The following is a 27,500-nucleotide window of genomic DNA, read 5'->3' on the forward strand; positions in this document are numbered from 1 at the left end:
CAATATGAATAGCGCCCTCTAGAGATGTTGTAGGTCAATGAATGACAAGTTCTAATCCCCTAGCAACAGATTTGTACAAATTGTAGAAGCAGAAAGCAATGTGAGATTTGATACAAATTCCAATTTATTTCAATACTCCAGTACACGTATCTAAACTATGAGCAATTTAAGATCAACAGTTCTTTCCGTGGTGACGTGGTAGAAATCCCATATGATTGATCTTTTCAAAGAAATCTGAGGTGTACATATTAAAACATGGAATGGTTTTGACTGTGCTCTTGATATGATATCAGTGACAAATGGGAAATTCTAGCCAAGATTGAACTGTAATTGATTGGTTAATATACCACTGGCAAAGACAGAATGGTTAGTTACAGGAGCTTCTATGAAATGAAAGTAAAACATTACTAATGTACAGCCCATTCATGTTAGTGTTCACTGGCTCTGTTTGATACAACCACACAGAAACCAATACGAAACTTTTTTTTTAAGGTAGCAAGATTGAATGACTACAGTTTCTTCCATAAATGAAGTGAGCATGCCGATATGTAGATATCATAACATTGACACCCGTGTGTCTGAAGCATCTAGTTGCAGCATATTCAAATGATTTATTTCATGTAGACTAAATATAGCAAGAAATTACAGTCTTGCTATCTTAAAGTATAGAACATTGAATCAAACAGAGCCAGTGAATACTAACATGAAAAGGGCTCTATATACATGGTGTTATGCAGTGTTTCCATACTGTGCAATGCATTCTATCAACATTTTTTGAGGCATCGCCATAAAACACGTGGAGAATGCACATAGATTTTACCTACTTACCATCTGTACCAAAATGTGCATGGTGCTATACACTCTTGCTAGTTGAGGGCGTACAAGATGTTAACAGGTGTTATTAGCACAAATCTTGAGCTCTGCTCCAGACCAGTTGACATAGAGGTAATAGTGTTCTACATGTCGGTGCCTATAAAAGCACATAATCATTTGATCACCATCACAAGTTGTGACAGATGAATCAGTTTGGTCTAGAAATTTAATTTGACTTGTACACACCAGTGTAGATTAGGGATACAATCTGATTTTTACCTAAAGTATATAAAAAAAAAACCCACGTCATTTATTAAATCACCTCTGATTATGGTCTTTACCAATCCTGCCATTATATTGTACATGTATACACATTTGTTGAACTTTGTGGATGATTTGGCAATGAAAAGGACTACCCAATTGTAGTTTCATAACAGTTCCGGTGTATGGAAAATAAGTAAGTCTATCTCCCACATTATGACAAATTGCCTTACTGTGTGACTGCAAAAGAGAAACATTTTTTTTTTAATTTCATTTCTTGAAAATATTTATTTTTCGCTTCAATATGTAGTAGGGTTGTATTGTATTGTATTGTATTGTATTGTATTGCATGTTTTACTTAAGAATACACAGAGATGAAATGGCTTCTCCATTTTCACAAACCACAGTAATTTTTCCATTTTCGCAGAAATCGTAAAGTAGTAATGTGTGTTCTATCATTACCATAAAGACACTCGATAGATTTATGATGATGTTCTCTTCACGTACCTCTGGTATTTGAAAACTACATTTAGAATGACATTACAATTTAACATGAAATAAACAAAAATCACTGGCGAGTTGAAACACAATAAAGCGAAAGTGACCTAATGGGAAATTTATGTGATAAAATGTCAAAAATAGCAAGCTTCCAAAACAACTGATGTTCTCTTTCCTTCAGAGATGGATAATGAGGCTTGTGATTGCACGATCTTGCATTGATGGTACTTGTCCTCTGGCGTAGCCTTCTTTCTCTCTAATGGTGTCTCTCTCTCTATATATATATATATTAAAATTAATAGGGAGTAAGGGAACAGTAGTTTGCTGGGTGAAATCAATAGAAACAAGAGACTGTGTTTTTTCAATTGCATACTGATAAGACTACAAATCATGTCAGCCTCTTGTTGATCAATCAATGACAATCAATGTGACTGCAGGCTTACTTTTCCCAGCTTTTAATTAGTCGGAATTCAACCATCGGGCAGGCCAGCCTACGTCGTGCTGTAATGGGACAACTTTCAAGGAGAAACATGGCCATACAGCCATAGGGTATATACTAGCTTACACACAGCAGAGAAAAAGAGTTTCAAAAGTGTGATTATAGTCGTATTTTCCGTCCAATGTATACTTTATTTGACTGTGTTGAGAAAGTTACTATTTGACACTCGATAGTTTTCAAAAGAGAGATTTAAGAATAGTGAGTCATCGCGTTTGTTGAATTGAAAGTTGTGTGATTTGCCTGAGTTTGTAAGACCTATTGCACTGAGCATGCCAAACCACTTCATTTATTTGACAACGCTAAGCCAGAACAAGACTTGACAATTCCGCATTTTGTACTTAAACCAATCTATATTGTCATGGTAACACTTAGCAATCAGAATTCTTTAAGTTAATAGCAGGACTAAATGACACACAGTTTGTAAGCATCATGATTTAAAACTTCAGAACCTCAGTCAATCCGACAACATACTTGGAAATATATCAGAATTTGATCAAGTACTAGGGCAATCTATCTTACAACTTACAGACATTTCCAGGTCATCTACTACCCATCCTGGTGAATTTTATAAAAATAGCGCCAATGGCATTGTAGCCCAACTGTAGAGTTTTTAAAAATATTTATCGACATGATGATCCATGCTAGGTATAGGTATTCATTTGCTGAATGATTATCAAGTTGCCCATCCAACCCTGTTGTTATCTTTGCAATAGACGTGATCATTTGGCTGTTGCTATTGATGTGGTCATCTTGCTAGACGTATTTGTATACATTTTTTGAATGATTTTTGACCACAAAGACACATTTTTAGTCCTAATTTGCATATTACTGACGGAATCATCAATCATGAACAAATCTTAATCTACACACCCGTAAGAACATTAATTTCCCAACTAGACACCAAAAGTATTGTCCCCATCAAATACCAAGGCAATTGGTCTGGCAGTTTTTGAGTTTAAGTTGTCCACAGACAGACAGACAGACAGACACACATACACGCATATACACACAGATGGACAGACACTGCACCATGCCTATCACACTACTGAACCTTATCAGTTCAGTTGTGCTAAAAAAAAAACCCTACACCAAAATTCCTCTGTGCACCCCCCATCTACATCGGAGCCCATTTACCAAATACAAAATCCCGGATACCTTCAAGCATAGTTGAATCAACAATCATGGTATCATAAAAGGTAATGACTGTACTTAGGTAATGTGTTTGAAGGATGATTTGAGTGTACTAGCTGTCATTAGATACTGAATGGTGTAGGTGCACTAGAAACATTAAAAACATACTAGCTTCAAGTGAGATAAATTCATAGCCAGGAAATGAACAAATTGCTTGCAATGTAGTCAGAGTTCCCAGTTACATTTATTAGGGTTTATAATAGCTGTGATATATATACTGTACTCTTTGTAAATGGAATGTTGATATTAAAACACTCCCCATGTACTACAACAACTACATGTACTAACATGATTATAACGTCGATCTTGTCATCAATGTCTACTTCATGGTAAGACAAAATGTAGAATAAAAGAATTGAAATATAAGTGGAATACAAATAATATACATTTGGTATGACTAGTTACATAAACTGTACTTAAAAATGTTATATTTGCATTCTGTTACTACAAAATGGAGTTTGTAACAATCCCACCACCACCCCACCCCCATCTCACATTGGGTTCACTGATCTCACTAGTCTAGATGCCCATGTGGTCTCTAACTAAAACCAAATCTGGTCAAAGTCCCTCAATCGGCACAAGAAGTTGTTCATCCAATCAGTGAACCCCAACTGTTATAGTGACGTAACAGTGTATATGTAGGTCTTGAGAAATATACCATATTTGGACATTACGTAACTGCCCCAATAAACATTAACTTTCTGAGGGACAGTGTGTTACTGGTTAGAATTTTGTGATTGATTACCCAAGACACGATGTTAATGACTGTGTGGGTGGCTGTGGATGAATTTAAAATTTCATCTCATGCATCTCAGGGCATTTAGAGTAACGACTTTGACTACATTTGAGTGGAGGTGTAAATCTTAACGATACCGAATAGGGACTAGACTAACTATCCACTAACTGAAGGTAACAATAAACTATCCTTTCTTGGCTATCAATATATATCAAATGGTCGATCTTAGTGTGGAGTCTAAGCAGTCAAAAGCACTGAAGTCCATATCTCTTAGGTTCTAGGCTAGTTTTCAATCCTCACTGCAAAGCAGATTTTGTTGCTGACATACTAGTAATACACAATTAAATATTAAAATTAAAAGAACAGTCATCTACAGCAATCTTACCAATGACTCATGAGTATACATGAACTTCATGACTATGCCTCAAAAATAAAAAGTCACTTTGTTCATGACGACTCCAACCCATTGTCAATACCATTCAGGGGGGGGGGGGGATTAGGATTCATTCACTATATGCAGATATTTGAAATCAAAATGTTGAATTCAAACAATTTTAGAATCCAATATGGCGACTGAATACTGCGTTATCTCTATGGGGAAAATTGTTGACTTCCTTGAAAATGAGACGACAAGACAAATTTCTTGTAGTATTTCAAAAGGACCACGAGCAATCTCAGCAAAGTTTGGAGAGATTTAAACAATTTTCATTTGCAGCAGCTATCCCATTCTACCTTCATTGTAATATTGAGTTCCTATTTGGCTTTAGTGTTTCTGAGTGTACATCAGTTTTAAGTTTAGTCTTCTCAGTGTTGCATCTTATGTACTTGACACTGTACACAGCTGACAGACAAGTTCTGCTGGCATATCCAACAGCAAGTGCAACACATGCACTTGTCTGTCATGGATATCAGCTTATATGCAGCTTATTTGTAAACCTTAATCTTGATAATGGAGATATATATAATGCTGAAGTGTGTCAGAAAGACAATTTATGAGTGATGAAGTATTAAAGTCAATTGAATTTTAACATATATATTAAAAATGTTGCACTCAGTGACCCTCATTGATGGTTGGTATTGACATCGATTATGACCAAAACAGTTTGAGTAATATGAAATGAAAGTGGTGCGATGTCTTTAAAAAGCTGAGAAAATGTGGAAAATAATCTAAATGTGAAATGATTCTCATGGGAGATGCTCTTGGCAAATTCACAATTCTGAGAAAACTTATCCCCGAGGCATGAGTTGGTAACAGTTCTCTAAGTGAAAGTTTCATGAAATAGAATGTGGCAAAATGAAAAGAAGATGACCCATTGGAGACAACCCATGCAGAAAATGAGAGCTGAATATTGGTCTAATTTGCTATTCACTGCACACAGCAAATCAATCAGTTGTATAGATTATCTTGCAATAAAATATATTGCAATGAGATTTATGGGGTCTATCACAGGGCTACAGAGTTTAGGAGAAGTTTATCAAATAACCACTTTGCCCTTGAGCTAAAAAGTGCTAAATCTTTGTAATAAATACAAGGAACTTAATGATCTTGTCAGCGATAGTTAAGGCAGTATTTTTTAAGCTTTAAAGTGGTAATGAGAAGATTCATCAGAACAGGAGATTGAAATCTAGCTGTTCTATAATGGAAATAACTTGTACTATCTATCTCTCTCCTCCTTGAGGGGGAAAGTGTTATTGCTTTTGAGAGCTATTTTCTTGTAACAGTTCATAAAATTTGCTGACATATGCGGGATCGATCTCTGTCAATTTTAACATGAAACAGTCCCTATCTTTCTGTGTCCATTCAAGGAACCAACCGTTAAAGAGCTTCAGCTGACATTTGAATATACTAGGTGCTCTACTGCTTAACTCGAGAGAATTCAACGCATCGTCCAGAGCGTCTACATTTCCTGGCAGGGCTTTCTCAAGTAAATTCTTCATAAAGTCTTCTTTCTGCATACTGCTCCAATTTGCAAACCAATGAATCACAGCCTGGATTTCCTTCTCTCTCACTGTTAAATTGTCATTTCGCCACAAAGTTGTTTCTACCCCTGCCATTTCTAGTATGTCAGTGCTGTGGGAATGTACAGTACAACATCAACATGTCTTGTGCCAGCAAGTCTTCATACCAGGAACAATTAAATTTCTCAAACTATCTTCTTTATTCAAACTTCTATCATCTGAAGCAAATCTGAAAGAAAAACAATAAAAGAACAGATCAATCTGAATATTGTTACTGTCTGGTATATGACTACATGACTGTGTTAATTTTGTATATAACAAACGCTCTGGTCATGTACATGTATGTATGTATGTATGTATGTGTGTGTGTGTGTGTGTGTGTGTATGTATGTACATGTATGTATGTATGCATGCATGCATGCATGCATGTATGTATGTATGTATGCATGTATGTATGTATGTAATATGTATGTATGTATGTATGTATGTATGTATGTATATGGTATGCATGTAACATCAGTGCTGGATATATCTGGTGAAACGTCAGTACACTTTACTACTGTAACATTAATATTACATATTACACAATGTGTAATAAAAAGGACATATTGAAATATCAATTATTTAACAACACTGTGGTGGTATAATTGAAAACTTTTGGTGAAATAAAACAATGTGTGAAAAATGATTTACAGTATTACTTACGTTATTAATTATTAATAAGTTTATAACACTGGTATGTTTGATGGATAAATGATCAAACTTAATTCTGATTATGCAACACAATGTGTGAAAAATGAATGACTCATATACTAATTATTTGATGGATAAGTGATCAAACGTTTGATGAAATAAGGGACAATTGCACAATGTAACACAGGCTCTATATACAAACTTTGTTCATTTAGGACAAATCCACCTCCCCCACCCCTTAACGAACATTCATAAGTGCGATATCAACACAGTTATATATGATGTAAACTATGTTGAAAATTGTAGTGGTCACACCACTATGAGCTTGTGCAGTACTTTTAGCCTATAATATAATGATATTTCACAATCATATAATGCGTTTTTTCTCAAGTTATATTCAGTCCAGTAATCAAATAAGACAGTAACACCATTCCATATATGAAAGTTTTCTAAATTTGGTAAGAAGTGCGAAAATGAAGTAAAGTACATGAAGTTGCATTGCTGCCAGACCCCCACCCCCCACCCACCCCAACCAACAATTTGTTTATCTTGTGTGACAATGTGCGATCTATCCTAAAACACAATGTGTGCAAAATTGATTTATTTAAATATTAATTATTTATAAAATTCTTTGGAGACATATTTCATGGATAAGTGATCAAACTTTAGTGAAATAAAACGTGTGAAAAATGATTTATTTAAATATTAATTATTGATAGCATTTTGTAGTGGTATATTTCACCGATAAAGGATCAAACTTTGGTGAAATGAAACACAATGTGTGAAAAATGATTTATTTATTTATCAATTATTGATAACATTTTGTGGTGGTATATTTCATGGATATGTGATCAAACTTTGGTGAAATAAAACCCAATATGTGAAAAATGATTTATTTATTTATCAATTATTAGTAACACTTTGTGGTGGTATATAATATTTGATGGATAAGTGGTCAAACTTTGGTGAAAAAAAACCCACAATGATAAATAACCTACTTACATGTAGATACTAAATTGTTAATAATAACGCTACTGATCGTGCTGGATACAGCCGTACTTTCGTGTGAACAAAGGCCATGAAAGAACAAAATTGATGTCATGTTCAATCAAGGAAGAAATGACATTTTATAAATGACTACCCCCCAAGTTGATCATCTGTGTCTTTCAACATACCTTGTATACTAAATTGCAAGCTTGTTTGTCATTAACCTTACTTCAAGCTCAATTACAATGTGTGTTAGCCTTTGATATCAAGCCAATAATGAATGTGATAGTAAGCTTCAATTTACTGCATACACATAAATGATAAAATTTAATGTTCTATATGATTCTTTTGCACATAATTTTACGTTAACTTGAATTCAGAAAACTTGTTTTCTATCTTGGATGCAAACCCAAAACATAAAGAGAGAGATTCTCTTGACTGATGTGTGAACAAGACTTCGTCTTCAAATCAATTATTCTGTACTAAAATACACGATATATACTTAGAGAGGGACAATACTGCTGAATAATGAAATCACAGCGTGATCAACTTCCAACAAGGTCTGTAGCAGACAGATTGAGAGGATGCATTCGTTTCTAATTTACCATATTCTTTATACTACAATGCTGTATTTTACTGTCCATAATTGATTCTGGGAACCATGAACAATATATTCTCCCCAATATATACTTTTACTACCATTTCCCATCAACAGTTTGTGTGGTAGACATTGCCTGTGGGTACAAAATTGAAAAATGGCATGTATCTGACCTGAGAGATATTTGTCGGATAGAATAAATACGACTTAAAGGGTATTACACTATGTTGAGTCATGAAGTCTTAACAGAGTTTAGGTTCCCGTGCTTTGAAATCATTATGTACCCAAACGGTTCATATAAATTGCTTTGAGCCGATCATTAGTGTTAATAACATTTGTTCTGCACTAGTGATTGTGTCACATCTCCAAACAGGTATTACCAACTCTTTAATTTGATTACTCTGTGTAATCTGTCATTAAGGTAAGTGATATGTTATTAAGGATGAGTGCATTCTGGTACACTTGTAGTGTATCCCCTTGCCGCTTTAATCGGCTTGAGAGAAGACGCCGAGAAAGAAAAAGGCAAGCCGAGATGATATCACATAAAGGAATACAGTCTATCTATGATCGGTTTTATCTGTTCATGTTTCTACATCCAAGAGTTGTCACAGATGTGTCAGTAATCTGATCACCAGCTGACACAGACTGAGAGAGATGTTAAATAGATTTCAGAACTCGTTTATTTACATCACCTGAATTGCACATTATTTCAACATCTTTGAGGTCTGCATACAATCATTTATTTGAGGTTTTTCTCGCTTTTAGATTTCAATTCCATTGCAGACTCACTGACCTATACAAATATTATAAATATGAATTGGTGCTTTTTACTCATGAATTGCAGTAACCTTCATGTGAACTGTTGTTTCTGTGGAATCATAATGGTTATAGTGGCTGGCTAGCTCTCATAGTCTAATTCTGCCAATTACCAGTTTGAGCCATGCCGTTGCCACTTATTTCTGAATTGCTAACGACTTCAGGCAAGATTTGAATCACCACTTTACCCTAGTCATAAGTCAACCATGCAGTATAAATGGGGACAGAGGACAACTTTAGGCTGACACACCTTGTTGGCTGCAAGGATTGTATGCTCCCAGGAGAGCTGAGGAAAGTTAAATAAAAGGCTGTTCAACCATCATAGGTCTGTGCTAGGGATTATTCCAACCAAGATTACAGTTTTTTGTTTTGCAAAGTACAGTGTATGTAACATCATTATACTTGAACCAATCGTCAATTTTTTCCCCCTTTGAAAATGCTGTTCAGTGAGAGTCTGAGCTGTGTGCTTATTCATGAATCTGTGGTACCCTAATTGCATGAGTGTACCTGCAACATTGCTTCACTATTAAAAGTGATAAACAATCAAGATTACCAGACGCAACACTTTCAATACAAGAAACAGTTGGTGTTATCCCAGACAGCAAACACAATGTCAGAGGCATTACTCAAAACAATGACTTCCCCAAATAAAACCATACATTATCAATGATGCTTCTACTGAGTGGTCGAGTCAAAAGCCAAAAAAATGATTCAGGGGCTTGAAATTAATTTTTTTCTTTGCTAGTCCTAGTGAGCTACAATTTCAATAATTGGTAGCCCAAGGATTGTTACCTGTAGTCCCATATTCCTGAACTGAAAACAGATTTTCTCTATTGGAAATATGTGTGTTATTAAAATATTTTCAAGTCCATAAATCTTCCATCTTCATCAAATAATCAGTGGTAGCCTGAGTGGGCTACCAGCTGCAAATTATGGTAGCCCCATGACTAGAACTGGTAGTCTGTGGGTATGGGACTACTGTTAATTTCGAGCCCTGCCATGACAGGTTAAGTTATGATGAGGTTACGTATGCATACTTTGCAAAAAAATATCATCTTGGTTTTAATAACTGGCAGATACAACTATGCCTGACAGTTTTGCATTTTGGAGAATACAGAGATTATAAAAAATATTCTTTGTATTATGTGGAACACAATAATGTTGGTTGCTTTATCATTAATGAAAGTCCCAGGTCCCAAAATTTTGTTGTAAAAGGGTATTCTAACAAGGCTTATAGTTATTTAACATAAGGTGACTCAACAACAATTTGAGAGAGGGTACAAGTTGTAATCAAAGGTTTGAGACAACTTTGTTTGCTTATTATTATATATCCCATAGTGGTATTGGTTGCGGACATACAAACGTAAATGAAGACACTATCAGTAAGGTTTTCCCCTTTGAAATCAAGGGATTAAAAACTGAGTCTTCATACAGAAAATGAAGCAAACCTAACATAAATGCTTTAAACATTTAGCCGGGATTTAGTTAGGTTGTTGTGTAGTTTGGCTTTGTACTATAACTAATTAACTTTTCTTTAATAGTAACCACGAGGAACAACAGGTGAAGGGACCCAAAGTACATCGATCAGCTGTTTTGATAACATTATACCGGTACTCGTTATCAAAAGTGATTTAATTACTTTCCAATATTTACTCAATTTCTGACTCACACAGATTAAATAGTTATAACTTTGCAATAATTCTGAAAAATGATAACAACTTAACGACAAATGTTACCGTGGAATATATGTCTATGCTCAGCTATCAAACTTAATATTATTGCTTGGAGTCTAATTTGATAGAATCGGACTGATGAAAGGGATTTTTGTTAGAAATTAGAGTAGTTATCATGGTAACATATTTGTTTTTTAAGATAAACAATATGTGTATCTGAACAGAGAAGCATGAACTGCTCAAAAGTCAATAAAGAATATTGAATATATCAAGTTACGATAAGCAATTGTTGTACACTTGAATAATTACAGATCACACCGAAGGACATCAAATAATAAAAGATGAAACATCAAAACAAAAGAAACTATTTTACAATGAAATAATGAATAGGATTTTTGTAGAAAACAGTGGTTGTTGCCATGGTAACACATTTGCTTTGATGATATATAAGAGATTTGAGTTCTGATAAATTCATTGTCATAAACATCTCATGGAAACAAATGAAATATTGAATTAATATAAAACAAACAATAATTATCTACACCTTCATCAGATTCTGCTTTCATTTGATGATCATGATCTTTCCATGTTACCAAAGAAGTGATTTAGTAATTACTTTTTAGCTGTAGTATCATTCATTATCTTATTCCTGACACCTTTGCATAATATTTTTGTAATAATGAACTGTTTGATATGTACCTATATCTTTATTTTTTTTTTTGGTAACTGTGGGACCTAGGCAACTTTTGTGGTTTCTGCTTCAGTACAGTTTTAGGTCATTCAAACTTGTCACACATACACACTGACTGAATATCACTTGTGTTCTGAACAGAAAATTTATGTTTTGGTTGGAAAATGCAACAAATATGTTTTGGTTTGCTACCCAATTTGCAATCAAACAGTTTGTGTCAGTAAGTTACACAGTCTTTCTTCAGGTCAAGTTCATGTAAAAGATAGTGGCCATGGCAGGATTATAAAGTTTATACATGAAGAGGGTGGTATATATATGCATGTATCAAAACTTAATTTTCTCTAGCTGTTCATTCCACGTCACATCATGTGTGAATGCATTCTATCTTATTGTTCATATTTCTCATGTTGCCATCACCCACCCACAGCACATGTCTCTCTAAGCTATATATCACACAAGTGAGTTGAACTGGATTTTGACTGGTAACATGTCTTTATTCTACCATAAGCGACTTCACATGTTATTTTTGACTGCCTCAAGAACTGACAGTATTTTGTTGAATCAGTCCATGATGCCAAAACTGTACTGGCTGCAACTGGGACATTTTTGTTCATCAAAGCATTAAAAAAAGCAATATATTCACTAAATGTGTTCTGTTACTTATAAAAGGACATTGTACCTGTTAAATAGTAGTCGATTTTATCAGCAGGTATTCCAGTCACAGGCCCGGGTCACTGAGGCTTAAATCTTGAGCTAAAGCTTGGTTTTCAATCTGTTTCCATCTTAGTTTGACTTGCCTCAATACTTATACATATGGTAGTACTTGCTCAATTAATATTCAATATTGTAGGCAATCACAAGCTTACACTTTCAGACAGCATATCACCTGTATTTTTTCTCAGCTTGTCTTGTGATTGTTTACTCTTTGTGTACAAATTCAAAATATACTGGTCAATGGAGGCACAGAATTTTAGGGTCTATACCATATGATACAAATTGTATGTTTTAACTTTTAATTTAATATTGTGTTATGTGTACATGTTACGTTCAGCTCAGCTACTCACACAAGTCTACTATTTAGATGATTCAATGCTACTTATGGTGTACAATATCGAGAAGTATGTCATTATATCTTGCAACACAGTTTAAACAACTGGTCTAGTTGCAGCTAATGCAGAATTATTCAGTTTTATCCAAAACAAATGAAGAAATGTTGTCCACCCACAGACCCATTACAATAACTCAAGCCAACCCATCTTCTGTTTCTTTTTTCTGTACATCAATATACCACACTGCCAAGACTGTTCCCATGTGTTGCAATGGTTGCTTATCATTGACAAATATTGGCTATATTAATAATACTAATAATAATCATAACTGCAGCAATAACAGAACAGAAAGTCTTGGAAAGTATATCTTTTCCCCCCTAAAAACAGCAAACATGGACTACTTTTCTTGGCTGAGAAAGTGGTTCTATATATGCTGTTGATGAGTTATGTATAGCTTCTTTTGGGGTAAGAAAAGATGACTTTCTTAAAATTCACCAACATACAACTATCACTCCTAAAGCCTAGTAAAGGTCTTTCATACAGTACTGTTTTCCAATGAATACAAACAACATCACGATCATGGATCATGATGTGTAACATGGTGGACAATGGCGGAAGAGCTATAACACTAACAGCTCTGTTACCGTACAATTTTGCTTGTCGTCCAATAAAAGTAACATAACCCTGGTAAATTTGAACGTGCTACCGTTTTCACATTGCATGTCTTGCCTTCTGAATAAAAAATAAAGAAAATATATTGAATAGCACATACCTAAAAGTATATTTTACTGTGATATGTATGTATGTTTCGTAGAGTGTCAAAAACGTCTGCAATCCAAGCAGATGTGAGCATGCTCCGTGACCGATGACCTAAAAATGGCGACTCCCATGCTGTCTGCTGTATTGACTCTAAAATCTGGCGAACAGAGAGAAATAAGTTACCCAGTAGGAAGTGGAAATGATCAAAGTCAATTAAAAAGAAATCACGAGTCGCTTCTGAAATTGCAGGAAGATGTTAATGCTATCTTGACAGAGTTGGTTGAAGAGGAGCGAGGTAAAACTTCAACAGGAGCGGGTCCTAAAAATGACGGTGAGTTAATTGTCACACAGTGTGTACATCACGTGTAATATTACATAGATTGTTGTTTTCCAGGTCTACAGACTAAATATAACAACATTTTGACTATATATTCCTACTTGTAAGGAGAAAAGAGATATTTCTACGTAGTATAGAGATTGACACATTTGTAGCAGCAAGATTCGTATGATTGATATTTTCCTAAGAAAACGGCAATCTAAGATGCCCCTGTGTCAGGTACTAAGTGTACCACTACATGGCTTTTGCTTTTGTTGTGTATGTTTTTGTGCAATTTTTACTTGTCATTGTAATTACTTTTTTCCTATTTATGTTTTGTGTGTGTTATCTGTTTGAACTTCCTGTATCATTCCTGTTGTTTTTTTAATGTATTTTTTGAATGTGTATAATTTTAAAAACTCACTCTTACTCCTCTCGAAAGGGTAAATAAAATTATTATTGATTATAATATGGGGGGGGGGGGGTACATGTAACTGCAATAATTGTAGCGTTATTCATTTATTTATCTATTTATTTTTTGAGCTTTTTATTGATCCAGGGTTTGCATTCAAAAATAACTTTGTGCAAACTCTAGGATGACAGAAGCCATGAAACAAAAACTAATGATACAATTATCTCAGCTATATCGGGGAAATGATATAAAGAAAAATCGCTGGCTCAGTTCAAATGAAATTTGGTGCATGTTTTTTAGGGTAATGGCTAGAACTGGTTTGATTTTGGTAAATATGCAATGAATATTATTATTAATGATCATTTGCATAAATAATGGTTTTGGAAATTAAGAACATATGTTTAAGAATGTATGCTTCAAATTCAATATAATTTGGTGCTTACATTGATGATGACAAAGCACAGGTGACATAAAGTTTGACAGTATAGCTTGTTGCTGTAGTGACTCATTTACATAATTATTGATTTTCAGTAATTAGACAATATATTAAGAATTCAAGCTTCAAGTTTTGTATAATTTGGTACTTACATGCATGATACCAGGGTGTACAAGTCTCATAAAGCTTATTGGTGTAACACTTAGTTTTAATGAACCATTTCATTATTAATATGATGGCAGGCTTTTTCTTAGGAATGCATGCAGCAAACTTCATATAATTTGGTGCATACATTGATGGTACCAAAGTCCATGTGCCATATAAAGTTTGATAACGTAGCTTTTAGTTGTAATGACTCATTTGCATAATTAATGGTTTTCAGTAATTAGGCTACAGCTTCAAAATGCATAATTTGGTACATACTTCAAACATAACTTACTGCATATGTTCTGTTGCATTCCAACAATTATTGTGTGTACTGTAAAGGAAGACTTTGCCTTTACAGAAGGCATTCAGTTTAAATCTTGTTGACTTTGAGTTTGTAACTGTATCAGAACCTAGTTAATTTTTACATTGGTAATGTTGAAATATTGATTTGGTGTTTAACTAGAAATGTAAGGCATTAAATCAAGAAGATATTGAATGATGCAAATCAAAGCAGTTCCGTCACAAAAGCTTAAAGGTCAATGAACTCTTCAAATAAAGCTTCTTGACTACGAGGATTTGAGGATTTGAGGCAATGAAGTTAATTTTATTCAGAATGACATCTGGTGACCATGTCAAAGTTCATCACAGGGTACTCTTTCACGAGTACATTTAGCACACCTGCCCAGTGTTGTAATTTCCTGTCACCCATAATGCAATAGTGAACTGTGGGGGTGGGGGGTTTTGAGGTAACTGTATGCTATTTAGCCCTCTGTGCTTATGCTGTTTATATCAAAAGTACGGTTATTACCCTTTCCCAAGGAATGTAACATATCAATCAATTATATGCTCATATAAGAGATTGATTGGCATTAAGTTTTCTAGGTTAAATATGTGGATCAGGATGTTGTTTTTTATAGATAGTTATCAACATATTTATCAAGATAAGAAAAAAGCAATTCAAGTGCATTACACTTAAGTCACCAATCCCTGTACCGTATAACCTCAATTCTAAGGCAATACAGATGTACATGATAAGGGAATTGATTTTCTCCTCAATCATAGCATTGAATGATGGTGAATTTCATGGTAAATTGTAGGGAAATAACCGTAAAGTGACATAACACCAACAGGGATGTTTAGGGAACCAACATTGTTTGATTTCATATTTATTTATTTATTTTTTGTTCATTTGTTTTGTTTGTTTGTTTGTTTGTTTGTTTGTTTGTTTGTTTGTTTGTTTGTTCCTTCATTTGTTTGTTTGTGTTTGTATACACAAAGGCACAAATATAACCAGGAACTGATCATTTCCCTGGATATGAAGTCAAAGGAAAATGAAGGTCAAATCTAACGTTTTAGTTTGAATGTGTTGTTACTGCCACAATAGCTAAATTAGCTTTAGGAAATACAGATTTCTTTTTATCAGTACAATTTTAAGAGCAATTGAATTATAAAGTTTCAGTAGTACTATAGGTGTGGTGTGCTTTGTGTGTGTGTGTGTGTGTGTGACAGGCTTGAAGCATCCAGCTGAAGGCAGGGTTCAAGTCACATGTATACAACTATTCTTAGCAATGATGACTGTTCACAGTAACATGCAAATGATAGAGCTTATTGCAAAGGTATCAAGCAATGGGTAGACAAGTGAACAAACATTTAGAAAAAGAAAAAAAAATATTGACAAGTATGCCTAGCAACAAGGGCTATGCCCATGGCAACAGCAAAATGACAATGTTTATTCTATTAAAAGATAACAAACATGTAAAACTTTGACACAATTACGTGTAGTAACAGGGACCTAAGGCCTTAGAAACAGCAAAATGACTGTCTGTTACAAATATTACAACAATGATAGGAGTCAAATGATTGAATTTTCAAAAGAGTGATAGATATATGCCTAACAACAAGACCATACCCATAGTAACAGCTGAATGACACTCAAAAGAAGCAACACTGAGGTCAGTACATGCACATTCAAAAAGAAACACAAATGTGCATAGCAAATGTTGCCATAGCAAAGACATCTTAAAAATACTTTGCATTGTATGCAGTTGTACTTCAGTGTCATTGGTACTAATTCGTTACTTGTATAGTATCTTCATTGAATTTGATACATGTATCACACCAAAACGAAAGTTTTCAAGTCAGTTTTGTTTATTATTTATTTATTTATTTATTTATTTATTTATTTATTTATTTATTGTAAAGAATGCACTGCACATGAATCTCAGGACAAAAATTAAAAATTGCAAAAGAAGAGAAAAGAAAATAGCAGCACACAAACTGAAGGGAGTCAAAAAATCAATTATATTTTGTGACTTTAGTATAATTGGGTCATCAGCATCATATTCACCCTTCATTATAATTTATAGAAGATTTAGTGCTGTACTGAGAGAATGCAATTGTCCCTGCTAACGATTATTTATCAACTACAATCTAAGCTTGTGACATAAAAAGGAAAACGGATTGCTGCCTGGGGATGATGGTGACATGATAGTCATTTGTCATTTGTGGGGGAATAGTGAAAAACAACAATCAAAATTGAAAGTGAACTGTGTAATACTATGTGAGAAGATTGTCTGCTGTGATAGTTGTTAACTAGCAGAAAGTGTTTCATCAGTAGGCTTTTTTTTTCATTCTTACAATGATGATGATGATGATGATGATGATGATTTTAGTTTTTACAATGATGATGATGATGATGATGATGATGATGGTGATGGTGATGATGATGATGATGATGATGATGAGGGTGGCAGTGATAATTTTAGTTTTTACATTATAATGATTATGATGATGATGATGATGATGATGATGATGATGATGATGATGATGATGGTGGTGGTGGTGGTGGTGGTGATAATTTTAGTTTTTACATTATGATGAGATGATGATGATGATGATGATGATGATGATGATGATGATGATGATAGTAATAATTTTAGATTTTACGTAACACCTTTCCCAAAGCTTGTACATTTATAATTATTACTCGGGACAATGAATTGGCACATTAGCCCTTTACACTTCCTCAACTCCATTGGCAGCATGCAATCAATTCTCAGTACCTGAAATAGAATATCACTGTCTAGGCACATCATAAAAATAAGTCGACCTTCTTTTTCTATTTTGACCCTCTAGCATGAGGTATTAAAAATGCTATTGCAGGTACTGAGAATTGTAACCTCTTTAAAGCACGTAGGATTTAAAGCATTCACTATGCAACTTCTATCCTACCAGGTCCCTGAGTTGACTAGAGCACAATCATGGTTCATATCTTGCTCAATACAAGGAGCTTAGCCATTCAGAAACAAACAGCAGTGACAAAGCTTGAAATTGGCAGCTTGCAAATTGACCACACAGTTGACCACTGTTGTCATTCATCAACCATCGTGACTGTACAAACAAGTACAGTAGTTTTTAAGAGTCCCCATACATTTTACTCTGTTTCCTTATCAAAAACTATGGCTGAATGTACAGAAAATGATTCAAATTTTATCTATTTCCCCCTTCACAGTTCACTGGAGTTCTGAAACTGTGGCAAGGACACTGTTTGGCATAATTACCAAATTTATAGTATCTATACTTAATACTTTTTAATTTTCAGAGGTTTATCTGTTGGGTCCATTTATCATTATTTAATAATTAATCATAAGTATCTTGCATGCAAATATGTACATATGACAAAATCCCCACTCATTCATCAAGAATTAATATGAATTATGTTCATATTTCATTATGATATTATATACACATTAAGTATTCGTAGCTTTAGTCTAGGTAGCCTCTCTGGAGATGGTTTATGAAATTAATCTAGATTGTTCTGAGATGTTATTACTTAATATTTTTTCTTAGTTAAGCCAAGGAAAATATGAGTAACCTAAGGGGTCTTTGTCACTACAAGTCTGGACTCGTAGTGACAACCCTTAGGCCACAAGTATTTTTGAGCATGCAGTGCCAGTAGTATCAAAGAAAAATCAGGGAAAGTAAAGGTAATATATCCTTATAGTTATTTTGATATACAAGTGTACTAAAATCAGTCGTCAGTCTTTAACCGTAATAAAATACACATATAGACAAGAAAATTCATGCAAATAAACACATCAGCTAGAATTTAAATATAAATAAGCACAATCATAAGCTAGACATGCAAGCATGATGTAGGTGAGAAATGCAAATAACGTCGTGGTCTAGAATATCTAGCAATATGACTTTATTAGCTATGAATGATAAGCACTCAGCCCAACATCAAAGAAATGCAGGCAATCATGTACATAGGCTTAGAGAAACGTAATAAATTCCTTTAGTGAAAACATCCTCAATATACAAAATATTCATATACCATTGTTGTCCCAGTGATGACACAAATGTCTGGAATTTCTTGATTTATCGATCGATGGTTTGAGAAATTAGCAGCATGGGAATTAGGAGACGATTATTTGATTATTTATTGATGGTGTTCACAGTTACTGAAGCACTCTCTCCCTATTATTTGGTTATTTATTAATTATTAATTTAAAATTTACTCATCATTCATCATGTTTATGTTTTTTTCACCTGACATATTTCCTTTTACATTGTTTTTTTTCCTAATGCCGGAAATGATGAAAGAAACATGAGAACATTCAGTAAAACTGTCTGAGTTATCACCTGTTAGTGTTAGTAAATAAACGGTCCAGTGTCATATACTGATTTTTTAAAGAGAGGTCCCAGGTCTGTTGATGTCGTCAATAGTACCAATGTCTGTATTCCAGAAATTACCACCCTAAGTCTAGATATGTGATCAGTTGACAAATGAAATTATGCATTTATCCATGAAAAATGAATGTGTTTATCCATGTATAAATTTTTGCCCCATTGAGAGTGTTTTAGTAGTCTATTGCCCTCTGTGGCATTCACGTAACAACCACCATACATTAATATAAGCTATTTCGTGATACGTGTACTATGACTATGTAATGTACCAGTGTCCACTCACTATGGAGAGTAACTTGAGTCTCTTAATGCATGTTTTGATGATAACACAGGAAATGAAAGACTTATCTGAAGACACGATGAACAAATCTAAGTACGCTTACTAATACAAGGAAATATATCTTGAATTATGTGAATGTCAGTTGTCAAGTGATAAAATGAGAATGTGTAACTCATCAAATAATGACATGCATCACTTCAAGGCTAGGTAACCCTCAAACGTTTGAATGACTAAGGAATGACTTGCAAACATCAACTTGTCTTTTGAAATGGAAGGATGGCAACACACCCACCCACCCATCAATTCATTCATCCATCCATTTATCCATTCCATCCATTTATCCATTCCCATCGGTTCATCCATCCATCCACCCATCTATCTAATCCATCCATTTATCCATCTCACCAGCCCATCCATCCATCCATCCATCCATCCATTGATTACTGTAACAGCAAAGAAGGCATTTCAGTTTATGTTGGCAATGCATGCAATTGATGTTTGTAGGGATTATGTTCTGAATGGAGACTCAGAAGAGGCCATGTGTCTGTGAATATGTATAGCTGGTGTAGGACTCCAGTTGAAATGTCAGGTTCTTGTTCCTGTTGGGTAGATAGCCTCTTTAAGGCAGTTTCAATGTCTCTTATAATTATGTTCAGTGTGGGTTGATCACTTTTCTTTATTCCTGCTCTGGAATCGGATAATTAAGTTCAGGAGGCAGTGCTATTCGTTGAAGTGAATCCCTTAGTGAGTTAAACTCACGTTGTATGTCTTAGGCTGCACTAGTCATTCTCAACAAAGTGGGACCAAAGCCACCACCAACTCTTGGTGAATGTTGTCTGGTGTGGCTTGTAGTTTGCTTGTCGGTAATATGGCGGGCAGGCCCGGGAAGTTCAAAGTCAGAGCGTTGGGAACTTCAGGTGCTCGTGAATTCTCCTCCAAGTTCACTATACGGTCATGTAAACATTGTTGTTGCACTTGCATATCACTTTAAGCATGTCATGGATTTTGATAAGACTGGATGATATGTCAACTTTTTCTGATTTTTCTGCCATAACAGCACCGGCACGTCTGCCAGTGAAGGTGCACTGAATAAAGACAACAGGGTGACATCATAACTAATATGACGTCACCCACACATCATTAGTTTCTAAACAAGAATTTGTATGACTACAGTTTAAGTTACGGTTGAACAATTTTTGTTTTAAATACTATACATCAATTTGAATTTCTCAAAATAGAAAAAATTGTTCTCATTGAACAGAGAAAAGATTTATGTTACTCTAATATGCATGTGAGCAGAATATTGTTACCAATTTAATGTAATGTAACTCTGGTATGGTATAAAGTATATAATTCTAAGTTTATACATGGACTATTAAAGATAGAATAAATGTTGTTGCTACGTGCTCAGTTACATCATTTATAACATAGCAGTGTCTTGTAGATTAACAAGACACTGAGCAACAGAGTGTCTCACAGACTCACTTCAGGACAAGAAACCTTATATATTTGACTTTTCTGCAAGTGATGGAGGGCATCTATAAATAGATAGCGCCGTCGCCACTACGAATTTTATCTTCGTTTAGTGTTATGTTAAGCGTATTATCTATATCATTGGAAGTTTGTGCCTCCCTTGTGTTATGCCCACTCAAATCCCCAAGAGGTTCTGCTGCTCTCAGTTTACAAGTTGTTATAGTTACCATACTTGGATTAAGTAGTCCTGCCCATGTAATATGTCCAGTAGCTGGTCATAAAGCTTATATTTAAGTTTGAACCATGTCTGTGACTTGATCTGTTATCGTGCACTGTTAATGTACATGTCTAATGGTGAGAGTTGCCACATTCATTGTATGTAAGGATACATGTACCAGAAAGTTCACCAAGATCCTAACATACAGCAGGTGTGTAGGTCCTGCGGTAGTAATTGTTAACTGTGAACTATGTATAATATGGCATGATGATAATATACCTGTAGTGATGAGGATAGCAAAGTCAATAAATGTCAAGACGTCATGGGGTGGGGAGGGGTTACATGTAGTATCCTATCTCTAGTGTGAGTGTACACAGCAGATGTATGATCATACACATTTTATCATTTTCATATATACTGTCCAAAATTTAAATATGTAAGACCTACACAGACTACCAGTATTACCGTTTTGAAGGATATAAATAATATCACTCCAAATAGCAAACATTTCAGGTCAAACATAAAAAATCACTTGATATTTCAGTTGATGCAACTGAACTGTCCACATTAAAACCTGGAATTTATCATCTACCGTTTTCTGCATTCCAAGGTATATGATGTTTATTTTGTCAAGAACCATATATAAATCATCATGTCATGCAAGAATGCCAGTTAATCTCATATAGACACCGTCTTGCGTGAAATGCATGGAATCAAATGGCCGTTTCCTTCACGCTATCATAAATAGTTTTCTTTATTATCCTAGTTTGCAATTATATCTCAACATATTGTATAAGTTTAGAAGTAAATTGATGATAGAGATTACTGAATTACCTCGAAGTATTGATTCTTTAATATGTTTTATATTTTTTATCTCATGAATGTCCATGCCCAGGCTCTGTGCCCCTTTTGCTATATGACTATGTCATGTACAGTGTGTATTTACCTTATATATGACATTTCGCTCCAAATGGCTTAGCTAGCTGAGCTGCCTCAGTCAACCCAATCCATAACACTAATATCAACACATATAGATGCCATATATGTCCTGTCACATGATAATTGAAATACCTGATTACTACGGATCTCAAGATGTTCAAAAGAAACTGACTAGTGTGTGTGTGTGTGTGTGTGTGTGTGTGTGTGTGTGTGTGCATTATATATATTACACACACACACACACACACACACACACACACACACACACACACACACACATGCGCGCGCATGCAAACACACACATGGCATTGTTGATATCACTAGTAAGTTTTAAAATGTGACTTTTGGTTCAATAATCTTTCATTCCAAAGTTATAATAGTAAGATTGGTCTGAATTTAGTGGAGATGTTTCTGGGCATGTGTACGTGAAGATCGAAATATTCATGCTAGTTTTTGGTGCTATTTTTTAATTCAACAGCTTGGGATTATTGGAGATTGAAGTAATTAAACTACAGAAATTCACTACAAAAGCTGTCTGTCAGGATAATATATTTGACCACCACGTGCCACTCCACAGGATAGAGGGATTACTGATTAAGGTTTTTCATTAGGACTCGCTCACATCTTGTATACATAGAATACACATGTATTGTCCTTCAATTTTTCAGCTGATTTGCTCATAACTACATATATTGTGAAGCCAGTCTTAGGCTCTTACAATCTTTGTCATACCGACTGTGCAGCTTTAAGACACCATGCTAGGCATTTTGTCAGATAAAAAAATGGCTCTTCGCATGCTTTCTTTCAGGGAAATGAAAGTATGCCAGGGCATTGACCAGAGGGTGAAGAATGTTATTGACAGCCAAATTGTATATTGGAAAATAATTTGTTGTTAGGACAGACAGGTGTATCAGATATCTGTATCTAATGGTTTGTAATTGATAACGTAGATCTGTGCATGTTAGGTTCCCCCTTTGTTACGTACCTATATGTCCTGTATAATTACTAACTTCAACATGTCAGAGATGTCAGTTCCAGGGGTGTTTTTAATTTGATTTGTTTGCCGCAAACAAAATTGGATTGGTTAGTTATATATTAAATTAAAAAAAGGTTGACATCGACCTGTTCAAGTTCATCTAATCTTTGTATCTTATGTAAGTGCCACAATATGCCACAGCTGTTCATAACAAGTTACTCCATCCATTTGGAAATAGTTTCTGAGCAAAATGTATTGAATTTCTCACCTCACACACACATGGAATGCACACGCATGCACTTGCGCGCGCACACACACACACACACACACACACACACACACACACACACACACACACACACACACACATGCCCACATGCACACATACATGCATGCATGCATGCATGCATACATACATACATACATACATACATACATACATCCATCCATACATACATACATACATACATACATACATACAGACATACAGACATACAGACATACATGTGTACATACATACTTAGATACATAGAAATGCATATGGAACTTGTAAGTCAGTCCATATAAATAGATGTAAAATCTGACATTTCAAATAAAAATTCTTTATCAAGGTATTATCGGTGAGCTTCGATCAGACATGTTAGGTAAACACCTGAACACATCTGAATGTTATGGAACAGAAAATACATACACACATACATCAGTATGCTAGTTGAAACTCTCTAAGTACAATGTATTCAAACCAAAACACCTGGTATTTGCATGTACGTATGATAGAAATGTAATGCATATACTACCTTGACCTATTCATATATTAAACACTGAACAATGAATGCAGTAGCTAGAACTTTACGTCAAATAGAACATTTTCTGCAGTGCCTGCAGTATTGTGAGGATTTGGAAACCATTAGAAGTGCTTTCTCTACCCTACAAGTACATTTATATTATTCAAAGTACACGTATCTGAGTAGTCTAGCTAGTATGTGATTTAGGTAAGCACAGCAAGTATGCAAAATCTACCTGTGGGTTCTTGGGGCTTTTAACAAAGTTTCCTCTTAGTTATAATAAATGTATAATGACCTATAGTGTTTCGATATTACTTGTCTCAGATTTCCCCTTACTAGTATCAGAAATGTAGACCCATAACCCTCTTAACAGTCTCAACACTTGTGCGCTACTGTGAACATTCACCCATTCTGAAGCTGTCTGTGTTTATCGTTTTTCCCTGATCAATTTCTGAGTGCTTTACACTTGGTGAATTTCATGAAAATTTCAATTGCAGAGTTACAGATGCTGTACGTATGAACTCATTACTTTCAGTTGCAGAGTTACAGATGCTGTACGTATGAACTCATTACTTTCATTTTCATCAGAAATATTGGTGTCTTGCTTCAAATCTTAAGTTAAGCCGATATTATTCTTCAGACTGGGGATTTTGAATTGTGTCATTTCCATATATTGCGTAGTTGTTGTATACGTTCTGTAAGCTCTCAGAGTGGTGTTTAAGTTTCTGCTTGTAATCATTTCAATCATTTTTATTTAGTATTATACCAAACAACTTATAGTTTTATGTAAGATATGTTATTTCAATATCTGGGGTATATCAACTTGTATAATTTGTTAAATCCAAATTCTGGTTTTGTAATTATATGCTCTCAGTTTTCCTCATCTGAAATATCAATCAGGGCAGTGAAGTAAAAGGTGCATGTATTATTAAATTGAAATTGGAAGTATTTTTGAGCTATCAGGTACCCTTAGACTTGTATTTATCATAAGTGCTTTGTGGGATGATTGGTACAAAGTGATACTTTAGATATTGTGAACTTCTACTCTGCAGCTTAACCTTGTAGTTTCATCAATACAGATTTTCCATTTTGTTATGGGTTGCAATCAAGTCCTCTGCCGGTGTTCCCAAGGCTTTTTAACTCAGATCAGTGCACGAGAAATCTTTATCAGAAACCTTTATTATGCATCCCCACTGGTACCACAGCGTTCTTGGTAAAATATTCTGCATATAGTTACAGAGGCATACATTTAGTAACAATGAATGGCTTCCATTAACTGTTAACAAGTGTGAAAACAGATATACTTTACGCTAGATGCATGCATTATTTAGCTTGTTTTGAAATTCAGTTCTTTGAGTCACATGAATACATTTTCACTTCAAACAGAATCGTTCTCTTTCTGTTTTAATCTCACGAATTACTGAGTTAAATCTAATTTTAAATGAAATTTGTAAATGAATAGAACCATTGAGTGAAAATATTTACCATTTTGTCTGAATACAGTCAGTAAGAGATGCGTATATGTAAGGTAAAGTATCAGTCTGTTTTTTCAATCTGTTAATGAATATGTATGGGAGTCATGTATGTCTCTTTAACTCAGAGATGACTATGAATTATAAACGCTACTGACATTCATTTTGTAATTTGCACAAATGCTTTCCTAAAGCCACTCTAGATATAAACATGCATAATAACCCTATTCTGTAGGAATTTACCTAATGCTTCAATTTGATCAAGTTAACCACAAATCAATTTTTGATGGCCTCTTTTATCAATTTGTCAAGTCAGACTGACTTGATATATCAAGGGCAATTTAATCAAAGGCGGCGTTTGAGAGGAAATCATGGTCATTACCTTAATTTATGTTCTGTTGTTCACAAGATGAAGCGACAGCAACTAAGTTCATTTAGTGTGAACAAACACTCTGCACCATAATGGGATGATGATGATGATGATGATGATGATGATGATGATAAGTAAACCAAAGTGTAAACTTATTCAAAATAGTTTTAATACAAAGGCGTTTTATTAAATTATTACATTTTTTTTTTGAGATTGACAGCATATATCACTTTTAAGACTTCAGCTCCATAGCATGGCTAGACATTTCCATTGAAAGAATTAGCATGGGTTTGTTGATTTTTTTTTTCTTCCAATTATGAAATGTGAATGTTTTAGGATTTGAAGAATTTAGAACGCATAAGGTTGACAACACTTAGATATTTAAATCGCTTAATTTAATGCAAAAAGGAAATTAGAATTAAGACATAATTTAGCATTTGCATCACTTTGTATTTGTACAATATCATGATTCTTAATACATGTATATGTCGAAAATGCTCTCTTTTTAATATCTCACCTCTTGAGTTCATTCAAATTGAGGAAATGCTTATTTGGAATGGACCTTGTCTTTAATGTTCTCCTCATAATTATAAATCTATATTGCACACATACATAATGTATACAAACTTGTACAAGTGTTCATTTAATTTGAGTGAACTTCAAGATTAATATATCATACATGTAAGTCAATGGAAAGTCCTTAAAGTTTAAGGCAAGGACAGGACATCTTTGACATTTGCTTCTATCCATTAGATAATAAAAACCAACACAGTGTACAGTTTACTTTGTGGAGACACACATTACGCTGGCTGCCTGTTTTGCCTGTGGAGATGTAGGGATTACCATGATTATAGAATGTGATGTGAGATTAGGTGATGTAAATTGTTTTTATCCAGAGGTAAAATACAAAGGATTATCATGATAATATGGTCAAAGCACATTGACAGAGGAATGAGTTTGACTGGTATATCACAATTCACCCCTGCTTCTCAAATGAACTAGAGGTAAAATATACAAAGTTATCATGGTTGAAACAAGTTGACAGCGGCATGAGTTACTGACCTAAATCTCTGAGTCTCATGTGCTCATATTACTAAATATGTCAAACTATATATGAATCAAGCTTGAATATTATATTCTTACACTCTATACTAGACACGTTTTTTTCACTCACCTTTCTGGTTTATGTAAATAGATTTTTATAAGCAACATTCTTCATGGCACCACTAATGTCACATGTCATATATGTGACTTTTCTTGATCAATTTCTATGGGTTTTTTTCTCTCTGTGTTTTCAGTGGTGGTTTGTGTACATAATTCCTCAAATCTGTCATAATAGTGTTCACTTTGACTGGAAAATTGAGGTGGTTTGTGCACTTTTACCAGGGTCATTCAGTGTATGTTTGCTTTGTCAATCCATGAACGGTGTAAGGAAACATTGAACAAACACTGTCAATGCCCCACTCATCTAGCCATGCAATTGAACATACTGTTTGCATATAGTTCCATTTGTGTCATCATTCAAAAACAAATTGCCTACAATGCTTGAAGAGATGCCCCCTTTTTGACTGACAACCATACCCAATATCTCTGCCATATACTAATTAAAAGGAACTACTTGAAACACTTTCAATTTGCCCCTTTCCAGCATTTTCATTATTTTCTTAACATTATCCAAATGAAGCTAGTTAATGTTTAATCTCTTGCTGTCTCATACATCTATTAGTTGATCGTCATCATAGACAAATAGACAATTTAAGAAGGG

General features: G+C 34.5%; 2 protein-coding genes across 2 annotated transcripts in view; one reads left to right on the top strand and one right to left on the bottom strand.

Moving 5' to 3' along the window:
- Positions 1–5,687: 5,687 nt before the first annotated feature.
- LOC144453856 (uncharacterized protein C14orf119 homolog) lies at positions 5,688–13,290 on the bottom strand. The gene is made up of 2 exons (XM_078145227.1): positions 13,237–13,290; positions 5,688–6,186 (listed from the first exon to the last, which is right to left on the bottom strand). The coding sequence occupies exon 2, from the start codon at positions 6,051–6,053 to the stop codon at positions 5,688–5,690; it is 366 nt and encodes a 121-aa protein (XP_078001353.1). The 5' UTR covers positions 6,054–6,186; positions 13,237–13,290.
- Positions 13,291–13,340: 50 nt separating this feature from the next.
- Positions 13,341–27,500, top strand: part of LOC144444136 (uncharacterized) — a 16,700-nt gene continuing 2,540 nt past the window's right edge. Inside the window, exon 1 of the mRNA XM_078133539.1 lies at positions 13,341–13,554. Within this exon, the coding sequence (XP_077989665.1) occupies positions 13,341–13,554 (214 nt within the window). The remainder of the gene's footprint in view (positions 13,555–27,500) is intronic.

The sequence above is a fragment of the Glandiceps talaboti genome, chromosome 2, assembly GCF_964340395.1.
Source record: "Glandiceps talaboti chromosome 2, keGlaTala1.1, whole genome shotgun sequence".
Classification (NCBI taxonomy): domain Eukaryota; kingdom Metazoa; phylum Hemichordata; class Enteropneusta; family Spengelidae; genus Glandiceps; species Glandiceps talaboti.